We start from the raw sequence: 19554 nt of genomic DNA on the forward strand, positions 1-19554 counted from the left end.
TTTGATCACAGCGCTTCTTTAATTATCAGGGCCAGAGAACTCCTTTTCACAAATGTAACGGAAGCTTTTACTACAATCAGCACCATAAATAGCTGATGGTCTCAGGTGTCCACATTTCACATGAGATAAACTCTGTCGGAAACTCCTGCACCAGAAAATAAATTCATTAGAAAGACATTTCTCAGGCAAAATTTATCACAAATTGAAAACATATGTGCAGTTATTTCAATGGCCTTACAAATGTTGAGAGGGTCAGATAGCGTTAAGATTAGGAAGCGTAATTGTATCTACACCTAATGAAATGTTGCCAATGGACCATTGGAACTAGTGAAGAAGTACAAAGGGTAGTGTAGACTGGGAGGTCTAGGGAGATATACATATAGACTTGAAATATGCTCCTAAGACTCCTGACACGTCTGGGAAGTGATCAAATAAAGAATTTGTATGAAGTGATACAATGCAATTACATATAAACATATTTCCAAGCGCCTGTAATTCAGATTGATGTGCCCAGAGCAAGCAATTCCACTGCCGGCCTCACTTTGAGCAAAAAAGGTGCTGATTTGCATTTAAAACAGAGTGCACTTTTTCTCCACTGAGCCTAATGTCTTCCACACCAAACGAAGCATTAGACTTCGGTGAAATTGGGCCATGAGCCTAAGGTACCTGGATTTTAAATGTGAAGGCTGGGCTACACTGTCCAGAAAAAAAATGTTTCTTAGTTTTAATTTTCACCCAAATCCTCAGGAATCTGATGGCAAGTAACCATTTCAAGAAATAAAATGGAGGTGTCCCCAACTTTTTACATTCAGCTGTTGTTTCAGTAGAACTTCTTTGTAGGGGGTTCCATTGCCCTCGCTGCCCCTTCATGGGTTTCCTTCTGTCTCTTGAAGCACTTTTCTCGGTGATGTTTTCTGGTTATCCTCTTGTCCCCTTATCTTAACATGAACTTAAACATGAGGGTGTCCAAGGGCTCAGCCCTTAGATTCCCAAGAATCAACCCAGCCTCGCAATTGTCACACTGTCTATTCACTGCTGCACACAACATTTGCATCCCAGGCACAGACCTCTCACCTGATCGCCATGATCATCTATCACCAGGCCCATGCGACACCCCCGTACATACCTAAATGCTTAACAGTTTTACTACCATTGTATCTAAAACTGAATTCCAAATATGCCCTATTAACGTTAATGGAAATGTCATTCTTACCACTCTTGGACCAAAACCTTGACACCATCCCTGATTTGTCCGTCTCACACACATCTTTGGAACAAGTATAGAATCTGGCCACATGGCCATCTCAGCTCAACAGACTGTCCAGAGTGCATCTCCAAAGCAGGAGCCAGCTTTTGTCCCTCCTCTGCTTAAAACCCTCTAATAGCTTCTCATGACCCTCATGAACCAATCTAAGGTCTTACACTTTTCTGATCCCCACATGCTCTCACCGTCATTCCCTCTCTGACCTACTTCTCTCCCACCTCGTTCCCCTTGCTCCAGCATCCCAGGCCCTCTTGCTATTTCCTCAGGAATGCTAAGGACACTCCTACCTCTGAGTCTTGACCACAGCTGTTGTTACTGCTGCGATGCATTTGTATCAGCTAACCCACATCCCAAGCTCATTCAAGATGCTGTGCAAACTTCATTTCTCAAGGAGTCTGTCCTGACCACTCCACTGAAAGCAGTGAAATCTCTCCCTCTTTCCTTCATACACAAAAGGCACTTTGCACTGTAGCAAAAAGTGAGAGATTTCACATAACTCCATAGCATATATCACCCCCTAATGTGCCAAATAATTCACTTGGCACGTTGAGAATGTCGTCGCTCATCACCAAGAGCTCCATCCAAGCCTGCATTGGAATGTAGTATCCACAACGGCAGAACTGTAGCGTGTTTCATTCACCACTATAGCTTCAGCGGCTAGAAGCATGCCTGGCACATTGTGGGCCATCAATAAACAGCCTGTTAAGTAGCCCATGTTTCCCATACTGTCCCCCATGTTAGCTAGATTTAGTTACAACGGATCACTTTTCTTCATTTTCTAAACTCATTTCGTAGACATCAACTGACAAACCTATGTGATTGATTATTGAAACATGGCTAGCAGAAATTCTTGTGGACATGTGTTAGACAATAACCTGTATGATATTAAACACCACATTAGAGCTGTAAGATTACTAAATGACTCCTTTGGAAAAAGCTCTTTGTTGTTGTTGTTCTCGAATGATACCAAGCAAACGGGACAAATTTCACATACAGAGGAGGCTGCCTTAGCCACTTTTCTCTCCTCATTATCTTTTTACCATTTCCTGCAACCATATCTGCGGACATGCTTGCACCATAGGACATACAAGATACAAAAGCAAAATGCCATTTCACTGCATTTGGAAGGACCTTCCATTAAAGAACATGGAATAAATCCATGCTCTTTGGGTCTCTTGAGGTCTCAGATTTGCATTCAGTTGCCTATCTAAGAAATGAAATCAAATGGAATGAAAGATATTCCCTAAGTCTTCAAGGATCTGTTCCTCTTCTTCACCAATAATCTACCAATCCGTTACTGAGCAGGAAAGGAAGCAAGGCCATGAAATGAAAACTTACAGCTGCTGAGATACGGGTGAGCCATCCAGCCATTTCCAGTGATACCTGCTTTCTTGAACTCTACTTAATCCAATCCAATGATTGTATTTTATTTTTGATTGAATAAGGACCTGTGACAAAATTGGAATTATTAGTATTATTCATAGCGTCAGTGAAAACATCTTACCCACAGAGGACTCATAAATAAAACACTGAGCACTTTTATCTTCAAACACTTTTATGATAAAGGAACAGGCAGGCTCATTTCTCCATGGGGTAGAGACGACACAGGAATGGAAATGCTTCAGTGAAGGACTCACTCAAGTCTTTGTGACTGGATCCAAGATATCAGCAAAGGGGCAGGATGGACTTAGAAAAAAACAAATCTCCGTATATGATAAAGTAGAGAGATAAATGTGATTGCACTGAATCAGGAACTTCTCCTCTTCATAAGACGCCTTACAGCATGTGAAAAGACAAGCCTCAAGTCTGGAGATATATGCAATAATTTACAGAACAAATACGTATTTCTAGAAATAAACAAGGAAAAAAATTATCCAATAAGAAAAAAAATGGACAACAAATGAGAACATATTTCAAATAAATGGGGAGTATAGCCAAGAAATAGAGAGAGAGATGCCAAGCTCACTAGAGATCAGGAAAATTCAAATCAAAGCCACCAGGATATATTTTACTAGTATTTAATTGGCAGAAATTAAAAATAACAGCACCAACTTTGTGGGATGGTAGATATCAAATGCACCTTTCAAAATGTTGCTAAAATCATATTGAAATGTAATTTTAAATTATCACATGAAAATGGACCTTTAGGAACCCTGTCCCCAATGATTTCACTCCTACGATGATTTGTGGTCAAGAGAAGTGAGGACACACAAGACAGTTTTGCACTGAGACACATCTAAGAATGATTCATGAAGGACTTTTCCTAATCACAAAAGTGGAAACAACCCAAACTTCCATCTTCTAGAGATTCTTAGCCACACTGGGGAATAGTATACAGCAGTGAAAATGAAGAGACTATAGCTACAAGCAGTAAAACTCTGTATCCCATTAATTTGCTATACACACCTCAGGAAATAAAACTTCCTTGAGAATTTTCCTTCTGTATGCAGTGGATATCATAGTGTCTGTGTTAACAGTGTGGGCACTGAATAATGCATGCAGTGTCTAAAATATCTCTACCATAAAAATTCTGTAAATTATTTGTAATCATTATTCCAATTGGCATATTGAATGGAAAGTAACAAATTAATATCCTTGGCTATAAGCGATATAATTGAATCTCTCTCAGTCTCTCTCTCTCTCTCTCTCTCAAACACAAATGTACCCAAAAATACACACATGCAACAATATATCTTCACAGTAATTACATTGTATCAGACAAATTTGAAGAGTGTATATTGAATGCCTAAGGAAAACGGATGGGAATTATAGAAGTGTGGCAAAAATAGATGTTATAATTTCTAAGTCTCCGAATAAACACTCATGTTAAATGTCCCTTGATTCTTTCACTCACATAATTTTGCTAGATGCTAGGGGTATGCATAGGTATCAAACCGAATTTCCGTTTGCAGTATCAATGGACTTAAGCCCCGCTGTCATTACACTCCTGGGCTTGGTAAAGCAGCAAAACATGGCAAATCCTAAACCATCAGTGTAAGAGTAATGCTGTTCTGTAGCAAAGTCCATCTCCAGTTTGGAGAGTGTATCAGCAGCCCAGTTCAGATACTGACAGCCAAGCTCTCATCAAATGAGGTGCCAGACTATGAAACTCAGATGTTGCTCTAAACAATGGCAAAAGTCTCAGGAAATTTCAAAGGCTCTAGATAGTTCCTGGAAAAACTGGGATAACAAGTATAAGAAGTTTCATTGAAATGCTGAAGTCCAGAAACTTCAATGGCAGGACTGAAACTGAAGAACACTGAATTGAAAATGACAGGGGAAATATGGATTAAAATAAACTTATTTTGTGAAAGAAGAAAACTCCAGCCATTTGAGTTGATTCATAACAGCTGAAGTTGAAATTAATCAAAGCACTTAAGGTCCTGGATTATTAGGTCCTGGATTATTAGGTCCTGGATTATTAGGTCCTGGATTTTTAAAATTTGTTTGAAGCAATGTGCTAATGTGTACTTCATTTGTTTCTCATACTTATGAGTGAATCATTCATATTCAATACATTATTTTAAAGAGAATTTTATAAACAAGAAACACAGGACTTTGTTTGTTTGTTTGTTTGTTTGTTTTAGGTAACCTTTACATGCAACATGGGATTGAACTCACAGATCAAGAGGCACGTGGCCCACCAAGTGGGCCAACCACATGCCCCTGAGTATTGGTCTGGTTTGGGTTTTATTTCGTCTTTTTTTTTGAAAACATAGGGCTTTTAATTCATCCTTCACAAGACACTAATAGAAATATCACTGATAGAACTAGATCGTGTAACTAGAACTCAGTGCCTACATGGATATTTATGGAATCATTAGAAGGAAACCCACAGAATCCATTCTACTGACTTTATATTGCCAAACATTAAAAGTAATGACAAATGTGATCTACATTTTCTCTTCTAGAAAAGAGAGGCTTTCTCTGTCATTCTGGATTATAAGCAAAAGAAAAAAATCATTTCCAAAGAATCATTCCAGGGTCCCTGGGTGACTCCGTCGGTTGAGTGTCTGACTTTGACTCAGATCATGATCACACGGTATGTGTGTGCAGTTAGAACCCTGCATCAGGCTCTGTGCTGACAGGTAAAAGCCTGGAGCCTGCTTCAGATTCTGTCTTCCTCTCTCTCTGCCCATATCCCACTCACACTCTGTCTCTCTCTGTCTCTTACAAAGTGAATAAATGTTAAAAAAAATAATTAAAAAAAAAGAATCATTCTAGCTACATTCAACCTCTTCATTTTTCAACCTCTATTCCCATGGCCATGAAGGGAGAGATTCATCTTTCCTTTGAAGTTGAATCCCTCCAATATACTGAGGAAGGAACAACAGAACTCAGTACAATGAGAAAGTATCTGTTTAGAATGCTCATACCCTTGAAGCAGTTGTTCTTTTGCCCTGTGTTAGCCCTGAGAAGCGAAATGCTGAGATGTTTGAAGCATACTAAGTGTTAAGATGCAATATATACAATACTAAAGACTGAAAATCATTCCATGGCATGCCCAGAATGGCTGTTTTTCTTGATTTAAATCAATGGTTCTTCTTGGTCACGGTTACACCTATGTCTCTTCCACAGAGAAATCTGCGCCAGTTAACAAAGTGCTTCAAAACAACATGCCAAATAATATTGGAGGAAAGTCCAAACAATTATCTGAACTCCAGACATGCTTTGCATACTCAAAGCGTTTACTCAGGTTTAGGAAAGTAGACATACTTGCTCCTCTTTAGTATCAATCTTCAGGAGACTAGCCTGCAGATCTTGGCATGACACCATGCTCCTCTCCCAAGTTTTCTCCTCTTTTGAAAAGTGGTAACAGCTTTTCCCACGGCAGTACCATTTTCCTTGAAATGTGTCATCGTCTTCATTCCGTGCTCATGGATTGGAAAACAAACATTGTTAAAATGCTGACACTACCCAAAGCAATCTACACATTCGATGCAATTTCTATCAAAATAACACCAGCATTCTTCGCAGAGCTAGAACAACCCAAAATTTGTACGGAACCACAAAAGACACTGAATAGCCAAAGGAATGTTAAAAAAGAAAACCAAAGCTGGACACATCACAATCCTGGATCAAGCTGTTTTACAAAGCTGTTTTCACCAAAACAGTATGGTACTGGCACAAAAGTAGACACATAGATCAACGGAACAGAATGGAGAACCCAGAAATGGACCCACAAATGTATGGCCAGCTAATCTTTGACCAAGCAGGAAACAATATCCAATGGAAAGAAGACAGTCTCTTCAGCAAATGGTGTTGGGAAAACTGGACAGCAACATATAGAATGAACCTTGACCACATTCTTACATCATACACAAAAACAACTCAAATGGATGACAGACCTCAATGTCAAAACCATCAAAATCCTAGAGTAGAAAACAGGCAACAACCTCTTTGACCTCACCTGCAAGACCTTCTTACTCGACATGTCTTCAGGGGCAAGGGAAACAAAAGCAAAAAGGAACTATTGGGACCTCATCAAGATAAAAAGCTTCTGCAACACTAAGGAAACAATCAGCAAAACTAAAAGGCAATGGACGGAATGGAAGAAAATATTTGCAAGTGAAATATCAGACAAAGGATTAGTATCCAAAATCTATAAAGAACTTATGGAACTCAATACTCAAAAGGCAAATAATCCAGTGAAGACATGGGCCAAAGACATCAACTTTTCCAGAGAAGACATCCAGATGGCCTACAGACACATGAAAAGATGCTCCATATCACTCATCATCAGGGAAATACAAATCAAAACCACAATGAGATACTACCTCACACCTGCCAGAATGGCTAAAATGAACAATTTGGGCAAGAACAGATGTTGGCAAGGATGTGGAAAAGGGGGAACATTTTTGCACTGCTGGTGGGGATGCAAGCAGGTGCAGTCACTCTGGAAAACAGCATGGCTGTTTCTCAAAAAATGAAACATAGAGCTACCCTATAACTAGAAACAATAATGGCACTACTAGGCATTTGGTCAAAGGACACACAAATGCTAATTTGAAGTGTCACATGCACCCTAATGTTTATTGCACCAGTATCAATAATACCTAAATCATGGAAAGAGCCCAATGGCCATCACCGATTAATGGGTAAAGACGGTATATTCTACAATGGAATATCACTCAGCCATCAAAAGGAATAAAGTCTTGCATTTGCAACAATGTGGGTGCAAGTAGAGTGTATCGTGCTAAGCAAATCAGCCAGTCAGAGAAAGAGAAATATAAGATTTTATCATATGTGGAATTTAAGAAACAAAATAGACAAACATAGGGGAAGATAAGGAAAAATAAACTAAAAACATAAAGGGAGGCAAACCATAAGAGGCAAACCAGAAGAGACTCTTCAATACAGAGAACAAACTGAGGGTTGCTGGAGGGCTGTTGGGTGAGAGGAGGACCAAATGGGTGATTGGCATTAAGGAGGGCACTTGTTGGGATGAGCACTAGGGGTTGTATGTAAGTGACGATTTTCTAAATTCTACTCCTGAATGAATTACCGGACTATATGTTAACCAGCTGGGATTTAATAATTTTTTTGAAAAAGTAATGCGTCATGGTCTTTATCTTGCAAACAAAAGCCACATGATCCTCAACCATAAGACCACTTAGAGACCTATGCTTTCTTTATGTATATATATATATATATATATATATATATATATATACACACACACACACACACACACATACATGTATGCATACATCTTTCTTACATCAGACTGAATGACTAAAAAATAGGTGGTTCTCCTGGTTCCCAAAAGCCTCATGTTGAGAATAGCTTTGGGGTCAAATTGTGGAGCCAGTGACTGACAGACGTCAGACCATTGTTAAGATGATACTGAGATGGCACAAAAACAGACACATAGACCAATGGAATAGAATAGAAACCCCAGAACTAGACCCACAAACGTATGGTCAACTCATCTTTGACAAAGCAGGAAAGAACATCCAATGGAAAAAAGACAGCCTCTTTAACAAATGGTGCTGGGAGAACTGGACAGCAACATGCAGAAGGTTGAAACTAGACCACTTTCTCACACCATTCACAAAAATAAACTCAAAATGGATTAAGGACCTGAATGTGAGACAGGAAACCATCAAAACCTTAGAGGAGAAAGCAGGAAAAGACCTCTCTGACCTCAGCCGTAGCAATCTCTTACTCGACACATCCCCAAAGGCAAGGGAATTAAAAGCAAAAATGAACTACTGGGACCTTATGAAAATAAAAAGCTTCTGCACAGCAAAGGAAACAACCAACAAAACTAAAAGGCAACCAACGGAATGGGAAAAGATATTTGCAAATGACATATCGGACAAAGGGCTAGTATCCAAAATCTATAAAGAGCTCACCAAACTCCACACCCGAAAAACAAATAACCCAGGGAAGAAATGGGCAGAAAACATGAATAGACACTTCTCTAAAGAAGACATCCGGATGGCCAACAGGCACATGAAAAGATGTTCAGCGTCACTCCTTATCAGGGATATACAAATCAAAACCACACTCAGGTATCACCTCACGCCAGTCAGAGTGGCCAAAATGAACAAATCAGGAGACTATAGATGCTGGAGACGATGTGGAGAAACGGGAACCCTCTTGCACTGTTGGTGGGAATGCAAATTGGTGCAGCCGCTCTGGAAAGCAGTGTGGAGGTTCCTCAGAAAATTAAAAATAGACCTACCCTATGACCCAGCAATAGCACTGCTAGGAATTTATCCAAGGGATACAGGAGTACTGATGCATAGGGGCACTTGTACCCCAATGTTCATAGCAGCACTCTCAACAATAGCCAAATTATGGAAAGAGCCTAAATGTCCATCAACTGATGAATGGATAAAGAAATTGTGGTTTATATACACAATGGAATACTACGTGGCAATGAGAAAAAATGAAATATGGCCTTTTGTAGCAACGTGGATGGAACTGGAGAGTGTGATGCTAAGTGAAATAAGCCATACAGAGAAAGAGATATCATATGGTTTCACTCTTATGTGGATCCTGAGAAACTTAACAGGAACCCATGGCGGAGGGGGAGAAAAAAAGGAAAAAAAAAAAAAAAAAAGAGGTTAGAGTGGGAGAGAGCCAAAGCATAAGAGACTGTTAAAAACTGAGAACAAACTGAGGGTTGATGGGGGGTGGGAGGGAGGAGAGGGTGGGTGATGGGTATTGAGGAGGGCACCTTTTGGGATGAGCACTGGGTGTTGTATGGAAACCAATTTGACAATAAATTTCATATATTATAAAAAAAATAAAAATAAAAAAAATAAAAAATAAATAAAAAATAAAAAAGATGATACTGAGAAATCTTGACTTCCCAAGTACAGATACACTGCTCCAATAGGAAGCAGTTCTCCCTTCCGGAGAAATCCACCTAACTGAATATAAGAGGATGGTATTAATTCCAAGAGATCTAGACTGGAGAAAATTCATCCACAAGCAGAAATCACTCAATCAAATCAACATGACTTTGTGAAAGTCAAGTGTTCAATTAGCTAGAAGAAAGAAAATGGATTTAATTTTAAAAAGTGAGCAAAATTAAAGGACTTGACAAAATACAATGTAAAGTTTTAAAATGATACATTAAAATGGAACAGAATGAGATAATTCCATCCAGGAAACAACTGTAAACTATCAGTATAATCATTCAGTACATACCTGTAGTGGGTAGTAAAATTAAGTGATCTTCAACTTCTGCTAAGGAAGCATTCTTGTCTTCTGGTGCTTTCATATCTTGCCTGATTTCTCCAGAACACCTGTGAAAAACTTCAATTCATTTTATAAAATTAAGGTCTTGAACGCTTGCAATAGATCATTTTATTACAATCACTTACTCTAATTCTAAATGGCACAGTGAGTGGCGCTGACTAAATGAAAGTACGATCAGAGAAAATGCCAGGTTACAATATGTCGAAGTGTCAGAACATAAAACAGATTTTTAAATAAAATGATAACTTGCCATACATTATTTTGGACGTACATGAGAGAGGAATCAACTTCTATAAAACAGAAATATAAACAGGAAATGAAATATACTTTTAGTTTCTATGCCACCTACTCTCCAAATAATGATTACAAAGTTGGTGAAATGAAGTAGCCAGTATTTTATTTAGCATGTACTTTTTGCACAGGAAGCTAAACACCAGGGATTTGACTCTCCTCTAGTACAAGCTTATAATTAATTCACTGAATATACATAGAGGAAGAGCACACGTGACGACTTCTAATATGCAAAAAGTAAGTGAAAAATCTCTGAGCAATTTGGCAGTATCTTCTCCAAACTCACAAATGAAAAAGTGTAAAATCACGCAGTATATGGCTCTTTAAGTGTACAAACACGAAAAGAAAGATCCCTTAAGGATTTGTTAGGCAGCTAGGAATCGTCATTTCCAGCTCTCTACCACCCATCACTGAACCAAATGCAATGTCCACTTGTAAAACTCCAACATCAATTGCACAGACTCCATTGCAATAAATATAACTACTGCTCAACTCAGTCATCCATTCCAGTGTTCCTATACTGCATCTGAATTGAAAAGACACCTTAAGGGGCCCCTTGGAAGGCGTAGGTGGTTAAGCGTCTGACCTGGGCTCAAGTCATGATCTCACAGTTCATGAGTTGGACCCGCGTCTGGCTCACTGTTATCGGCACAGAGGCCACTTCGGATCCTCTGTCTCCCTCTCCCTGTGTCCATCCCCCACCCCTCCTGTGCTCTATCTATCTCTTTCTCTCAACCATAAATAAAAACCATTTAAAAAACCACCCACATTAAGACCTCCTGTACCTAAATACTACCATTTCTTGGCACCAATCAATTCTCTTGTCCTTTCCTTTCTGTCCATCCAAGGACACGTAGTACAGAACCAATTTTGGCAGGACCTACAAGAAGCTTGCAGCATAGTCTTTATGCACATCTGAAAATAACCAGCTTCACTGGGGCTCTTGGCTAACACTGCATTGAGCAAGCCACTCTTGATCTCAGGGTCGTGAGGTCAGGCCCAAGTTGGGTGGGGAGCCTCCTTGAAAATTTAAAAAAAAATTTTTTTTAATGTATAAAATAGCCAATTTTGGAGCACACTTGTCATTCACCATCTCATCTCCCCTCCAGGTTCTGAAACTCCAGTGACAAAAAAAGATCACAAAATTGTACACATACAAACTAATGCTGACCAACGTTTAGATTTTCTTCACCATTTCCCCTCTCATTGCAACACAGTATAGTTCTTGAATCACACTCTTTTCTCAATTCAACAGCTATTTCAAGTATTTATACTTTGCCTAAATTATCTGGAGCACCTCCTTGACTCTCCCTCTCAGAACATGGCCTCATCTGCTCCTTCGCATGGAAACCGTCACCAGCATGGATACCTTCTCCTCACCTTCCTGCACCTCCTCCTGTAGATACACAGGTATCTCTCACTCTACCCCAGAAAAAAAACGTGCTTTGCATTGAACAGGTGTGAAACTCTCACCCCTGCTCTGGATTTCATCCCCTATGAAATCTTTGGTGGTCTTCATCTCCTACTGTCATTTTCTCTCTTGAACCCTCCACAGTTTCCTTCTCATGGTTCCCTTCTCTTGCATATGATCATCTCAAGTCAGCTTTCCCACAAAGTTCCTGTCCTTTCTTTTTCATATTTTTTGTAACAGAGTTCTTTTCTTTACTCTCAGATTGGGTGCTAACATAAGATTGTTCACATTCCTGCATTCATGAGACACTTACCACATTGCTCTCAGAACTGGTTTTTCTTCCTTAGTTAGCAAGTTGTTAGCTACCCCAAATTGTCACCAGGACCTTAAGCATTACATTTATTTACTTTGCTAGTCATTTCATCTCATCTCCTTACTTCTCTCACATGCTGTAAGTAATGCACATTTCAATTACTCCCTTCATATATTTTATATATAGTGTTATTGCCTCTTTGTGTATTTCCTGAAATATTACTATTTATTGTATCTGTTTTGCACTGTTTCATCTTATAAAAATGTATCGTGACATGCACAAACTTTTGTGATCTTGCTTTGTTTTTCCATTTCACATGCTCTTGCTAAAATTCATGCCTATTGTTGGATACCATTGTCGTTGTCTTCACTGTCACATACATTCCATTGACAAATCAGTTGCAGAGATCTCATTTACTGTCCCATCAATGATCATTTGAGTAGTTGTGAGATGTTCGACGTTGTGAATGGCACTGCTACAAACTGTCCTGTAGAAGTTCATTTCTGTGTATGTGCAAGTATATCTGTTGGATATACACTTAGGGTGAGAATTACTGAATCATGTTGAGCTGTAGAAGACAATACCAAACTCGCTAAGTGTTTGTATCCGGTTATACTGCCTTTAACAACGCTCGAGATCATAGAGATCCACATACTTTCAAGGCTTGGTAAATGTTTCCCTTAGCCACAATTAAAATAAATACTTTTCTGTATTCACTGATCTCTGAATTCACTGATCTGTATTCACTGTATTCACCCTCTCTGCTTCCTAATGTTTGAATGAGTTTTAGCCATTACAGTCAGGCTTTGACCATACCCACTATCCCACTGGAGCTACTCTAAAAAATATCCTTTCGGCCTCTCTCTTGCCAAATAATAAGCATATCTCTAGCCATTATAATACCTGATCCTCCAGTACTAGTTGGAGCCCTTGACTACCTCTGCCTTCTCTCCATGATACCATAATGTTTTGGACTCCCACCTACTTGTTTAACCAAGCATCATGGTTTTTCACTGTTTTTACTCATCTTTGACCTCCAGCTAAATGTTGATTTATCCTACGATCCCCCGCCTCACCCTTGGTCTTCTAGTCTAATCTACTCTCCCTGGTTTCACAAGGTAGAGCATGGTCCAGCTTCTGCTTTCCTCTATGATAACTTCCAGTATCTTTCATCCAGGCATCTTCCTTGATCTCCAGACTTTTAATACCACCGTGTACGTGCTGATGGTCTGTGTCTGCTGTTAAAACCCACTCTAACAGACAAGACCAATCTCATTCTTTCTGGTCATCTCCACTGATATATCCAAGCACCTCACTCCTTACCGTTATTAGCACACCTACGCAAACACCAAACCATACTTAGTGTTCTTCTTGTGTTCTCCGTAATATTTAGTGGAATACATTCACCAAGGTGTGTAAGCCTCATGTCAAATGGGATCACTGATTCAAATGTCTCCCTCATGCACTCATATTCTAGCAATTCTTCTTATTGAAGACTTGTCATATATGGTGCCTACCCTTCATTACTTCTTCATAACACTAATTCAGTCATTCTAACTAACACGGATTCCTGAAACATCCTGTTATCTTTCCCTTCCACCCACTTGCCGGATGTTGAGATTGACCTTTCCCAAATCCCTATCGCCTCATGGGACAGGAGTCATGTTTTTCCCTCACATAAAACCTTTCAGTGGTTTCTTTTGTTTTTAGAACAGATCTAAAATTTCTTAAGACATTAAAATTATCAAAAGATGCATACCTAGGGAAACCTATTTATAGCTACTTCTTAATTCTGCTAAAGCCTCCATTGCTTTGGTTCTTGTTTTCTATGCCTGGATAAGTAGTCTCTCTACCCCAAGCTTCCTGATTGAGTCCTACCTATCCTTTACATCATATCAATTATTATCTCCTGGAGGAAAGTTTTCTGGCCCTCAGCACAAAATATTCTATTCAGCTGATATCTTGAAGCCATTACCCCAGCACTAATAATATTTTATTTTAAAAACTGCTTTGTTTACAGGGCACCTGGGAGGCTGTCAGCCGAGTGTCTGACTTCGGCTCAGGTCTTGATCTTAGGGTTCATGATTTCCAGCTGCTCATCAGGCTCCCTGCTGTCAGCACAGAGCCCACTTAGGATCTTCTGCCTTCCTCTCCTTCTGCCCCCGACCCCAGCTCATGCTCTCTCTCTCTCTCTCTCTCTCTCTCTCTCAAAAATAACTGAGACATTAAAAATAAATAGGAGTGCCTGGGTGGCTCAATCAGTTAAACATCTGACTTCTGCTCAGGTCATGATCTCACGGTTGATGAGTTTGAGCTCAGCACCAGGCTCTGCATCTGTGGTGAGGGGACTACTTGGAATTCTCTCTCCCTCTCTCTCTGCCCCTTCCATTTGCATACCCTCTCTCTCTCTCTCAAAAGTAAACAAACAAACAAACCTCATCTTGAAAAAAGAATAACTTTGATTTTGAAAAAAATCCCCTTTATACTGAGCCCATTAAGTGCTGACTGTTTAAAATTCCTGTATCTTTAGTATCTATTATACATAATCCCTGACCCAGAGAAGATACTCAAAATTGTTGTGGAATTAATGAACCAAAGGATTAAAAATTCACGAAGAAGATATCAAAAACAAGTGTTTTCTATACATTTTTAACAATCGATGTGAAAAATATAAAAAGTGATATAAAAATAGATCAACCTTATATTCCTCTGTGATTTAAGCAGTGTTGCAGTATGATAAGTAGGATAATACTCAAAGAAAGATTTTCCCAATTCTCTGGTCATATGGAAAACTTCCTCCTTCACAAAATATAAAGATGAATATATATGTAAACCTCACTGTACATTTCAGCAAAATTTTGTGCCATCACAGCCATGACATACACTATTTCGTGTGGTATAAAAGCTAAGTGATGGCAAAATAGCAAAATCATCGTCATCGATATTATAAACACCATCATGATTACTAACATTTCTATAAGACTCTATAGTTTACAAAGGCTCAGCAGAAGTTCAGTTATGGCATCTCATTTCTCACGCTGCTCCTTGTTCTCATAAAAAAAGAAAAAAATGTGTGTGCCCGATACTCACGCATATATCTTAAGCCTGTGCTTGCCAGCAGGAGGAAAATACATGTAACTCCCAGGGTTAATGCAACCTTACACCGTGGAAATTCTGTACAGATTCAGAAAGCAAAATATATAGTAAGCATTGAGCTTAGGAAAGCCCTCAGAGTTGGAACAAAATGGAAATTCATTCTGGAATTGGAAATGAATATCCCTTTTTACTGTGATTACAAATATCCTTGAAATTTACATTTACATATACCCCTTGATCTATGAAGAACCGGACAAATAACGTCAAATATACAGAAAGCCAATTATCATGATTTCACTTCTTCTTACTTGAAATCATATTTTCACAAAATAAGAAAGCAAACAAAAAACTTTACCTCTCCTTTCATCCTTTGAACATCTTTCGTCCATCTGTCTCCTTGAAAAGGGTGATACCAGATTCGTGCACGTCGTTCTCTACTCGCTCATTTTTTTTTTTTTTTAATTTTTTTTTTCAACGTTTATTTATTTTTGGGACAGAGAGAGACAGAGCATGAACGGGGGAGGGGCAGAGAGAGAGGGAGACACAGAATCGGAAACAGGCTCCAGGCTCTGAGCCATCAGCCCAGAGCCTGACGCGGGGCTCGAACTCACGGACCGCGAGATCGTGACCTGGCTGAAGTCGGACGCTTAACCGACTGCGCCACCCAGGCGCCCCTCTACTCGCTCATTTTTGACGACGGTAGGCAAAGAACACAGTTCGAATCCTGTGCAATGTGGCCGGAGGCATTAACATGGCAATATTTATCATTACGTAACAGGGACAGCTACATGAATGATAAGCATGATCATCTGAAATAAATAGGCTAAAGCAAGTATCTGGGAATATTAGGGAAAATTTTTTTTCATCTTTGTAATGCCTTACAACAGAGATTCTACACAATTAAATAATGGTCCGTGACCATTTATGGGCTTGTTATGTTAAGCATTCACTTCTTTCAAAATCATTGAATTCATGGCCAAAATTTAATAATTGATATATTCCATACTCACCTAAACCTCTAGGTTTAAATCACCTTTTGAAAATTATGTTTGATCACTTAGTGCCTGTGTTATGCCCAAATGGCAATTATATTGACACCAAATAGAGTAAGCCCTTCTTACTAAGGACACACACACACCAATTTGACCAACACTGCGCCTGCTACATTGCTTATGTCAGACCCCGCTCATTCATTCATATTATCCCTTGAACTTTAGAGTCAGTGGATCATGACTCCTTTTTCAAGTATGAGGAAAATATGAAAATCATGAGATTCAAGGAAAGGGAGTTTAGGAAGTAACATTAAATGAGGGTGGTGATTGGTTTCTTTTCTGTTTGTGGATGAGGAAAACTGAGCCTCAAGGAATATATATAGTATTCCCAATGTCAGACTGTAAATGATACTCTTTAGTTAAAATAAACTTATATTATAAATATATATAAGTAAACATGCATAAAATATGTTAAATGATATCTAGTTCAAGTAAATATATGTCAAAATATTAAGTTATATTTAAATGGGAAATATAAATATATACTTAGTTCAAGTATATATGTCATAAAAATAGCTTATTTATATTTATCCAAAAATATGATCCTTCACCTACACTTGGCTTATAGAAATAATATTTCCACAAAAAATACATAATAATCTCTCTCCCCTAGAAAAAAAAATACACAGTGAATAAAGAGGAGAAGACATTTTCCCCAAAAGAATAGTTTTGGTAAGTGTAGAAAGAATCGGATAACTGATTTTCCTCAATAGATATGGATTTTGGATTTTTCAAAGATCTTAATATTTCACCATTTAATTACATTATACTGTTGGGAAACTTGAACAATCATCAAATAATGATAAAATGTATATACACACTGTCATTTGTTTTTCAATAAATATTCTCTCTACAAAAGTGCCAAATTATAAATCTTGTCTTAAGGCCGTGTATTCCTAGCTAACCGGTTTTTGTTTAGTGGTATTTTAATTGAGTATCTGTATAACAAAATAATAAGAAACTAAACTTGGAAATATAAAGCTGGATTTATTTTGCTAGAAAAATACTCCTATTGTCAAGGCTTCAAACTTTTGTATTACACTTAACTAAAAGAAGAGAGAATTCAACCTTTGGATAGTTCATTGCTAACCAGTTAGGTAGCACCCATAGAGATAAGAGGGGGAAAAAATCACAGATTTATACTGTCTAAAAAAGAATCGCATACTCCTTAAAACACCTCAGGATTAAAAAAAAATTATATTCTGCATCAGAAATATTCTGATCCACTCCTTTCCTCATTTGCAGAATAAAGTTAACGTTCGATATGGATTAACACAGATCCAGGAGTCAGTTCTTGGGGCAACAATGCAAAGCCCTCCCAACTTTGTCCACAGCTTTCCCATAGCAAATGCTACTTTATCCCTCTCTGCTGGACAATGTGACAGCACAGGCACGGGTCACCCAACCTCGCTGGCTGCAATACCTCATCGTACCTGGGATTTCACAGCCGGAAAAGAGCTTGGTCAGGATCACAGCTACGATGATGTGCTGGCTCTGGGGGCCTTTCGCCTCTGCCCTGACTCCACAAGGTACTAGTTGACGTGCTTGACTGACTCTCAGAGAGACCGTGTCAGGAGAAAGATAGCCGATGGCCATGTGACATTAGATACTCCCCCGCATGGTTTCCACTGGCCTCAGGGTCTCCTTTACTCCTGCACTCTGTGTCAGACAGGAGTCCTACAGACCTCAAATGCTGAAGTTTTCAGACATTCTGTGGATCGGTATAAACCTGAGCCTCAGCACTTACCTTGAAGCATAAAAAAAAAAAGGCATTCTCAAAATCTCATGAGGTTAGGAAATGCTTAAGAATAAATGTAAAAATTTATAAAAATAAAAAGGGAAATATCCACATTCAACTTGACATGATTCGTACTTTTTCTTTTTATAGAATGAAGTTAAGTTACCAATAGCTTTATTTTTACTATTTATATGTATAAATAATATAAAATGTGTGCAAATTTTGGACTATTTTTAACAAACATCCTAAGGATAGCCATATTGCTTAAGGTGATACAGAAAATCTAAATACATAATAATAGAGAAAAATGCACATTTCTACTTACTTCTTGTGTCCTCTTTAAACTGCCTGAAGAAACAGAGTCTTTACATAAGAAAAATTAGGACAGAAAGAAAGAGACATGTTTAAAACACTAAATAGGTTTGACTGTGCTCCTTTTAAAGCATTAAAGTCAAATTCATCTATTCAACCTCTTGTAGCAAAAACTATCAAAGCATTTTTAAGACTATATTTTGTGTTTAATTCAATGAGCAGCTCTATGCCCTATTTAACCCTACAAGTAAATACTAGGAAGGAACAAAACCAGTTCTGTTTTTTTTTTTTTTTTTCATATCAACCACATTGATCTGTCCATCTGAAGGGCCCCAATGATGAGATGCTTCAAAACTCTTCTTAGAAATGTGCAGTAATAACAACAAATCCACCTCGATGCCAGCCACACCAGGGGAAGTCTTCAAAAGCACTGTCTCCTGGTTGGAGCTCCCTTTTCCATCACTCCCAAACCACAACTGTCTCATCCTCTTCTAAATACTGGTGGGAACACAGGTGAAGTCTCTAGCTTTCTTTTTCTGGTTTGCCTTTGGCTCACGCTGTTTCTTTTTAAGATCTAGCTCATTGTTTTCAGGAAGTAGGTTTCTGACACGAATAGAGATGATAAAGAAAGCATCTACAAATTTCCCAGGCGACAGGGCTCTCTCTTAAAGGCAAACACGGTTTTCAAGCATGCCTATGGACTGCGATCTGCCAGGCCCGGGGTGTCATTCCTCTGCACGGCAGCCAGACATCTCTATCTATGGCTTATGTCAAATTACCCCGTGCCAAACGACGTCATTTAACAGAAATGTATTTCATCATTTCTTTTGCTACCAACTATTATATACCTCACTGGTAAGGAATGATTAAGCCAGCACATAGACTTTGGACGTGTATTTTAGAGGGTGAAGAGTACGACCTCTAAACTCTCAGGGCAGCACTGTCTTCCGGGTTGTGGGGTGATAAGACCGACTGCACTTTATACTTGCGTGCTTCCAAAGCAGCAGCTGAGTGAAGTCACTGACTTTGGAAGTCCCATGCTCTTCAGCAGCATCCAACAGACCTTCTATGCAAATGAGTCTGCTGGGAGATTGGGCTTCAGGATCAGAATCTATTAGGTGGTATTGAAAAACAGGTGTGGGGGCGCCTGGGTGAGGGCAGTCGGTTGAGCGACCGACTTCAGCCAGGTCACGATCTCGCTGTCCGTGAGTTCGAGCCCCGCGTCGGGCTCTGGGCTGATGGCTCGGAGCCTGGAGCCTGTTTCCGATTCTGTGTCTCCCTCTCTCTCTGACCCTCCCCCATTCATGCTCTGTCTCTCTCTCTCTCTGTCCCAAAAATAAATAAACATTGAAAAAAAAATTA

The 19554-nt window shown here is 39.0% G+C and overlaps 1 protein-coding gene across 2 annotated transcripts; it reads right to left on the reverse strand.

Moving 5' to 3' along the window:
• Positions 1-17781, reverse strand: LOC123591024 (NKG2-D type II integral membrane protein-like). Of its 2 annotated transcripts, XM_045464731.1 has the most exons (6): positions 15446-15540; positions 15085-15168; positions 9929-10036; positions 5981-6138; positions 2603-2712; positions 1-145 (listed from the first exon to the last, which is right to left on the reverse strand). In XM_045464731.1, exons 1-6 carry the CDS (start codon positions 15477-15479, stop codon positions 19-21), a joined length of 621 nt encoding a protein of 206 aa, XP_045320687.1. In that variant the 5' UTR covers positions 15480-15540; the 3' UTR covers positions 1-18. The 2 variants fall into 2 exon arrangements, with proteins under 2 accessions (XP_045320687.1, XP_045320686.1); XM_045464730.1 differs by lacking the exons at positions 15085-15168; positions 15446-15540 and adding an exon at positions 17576-17781.
• Positions 17782-19554: the final 1773 nt, after the last annotated feature.

Source organism: Leopardus geoffroyi, chromosome B4 (assembly GCF_018350155.1).
Source record: "Leopardus geoffroyi isolate Oge1 chromosome B4, O.geoffroyi_Oge1_pat1.0, whole genome shotgun sequence".
In the NCBI taxonomy this organism is placed as follows: domain Eukaryota; kingdom Metazoa; phylum Chordata; class Mammalia; order Carnivora; family Felidae; genus Leopardus; species Leopardus geoffroyi.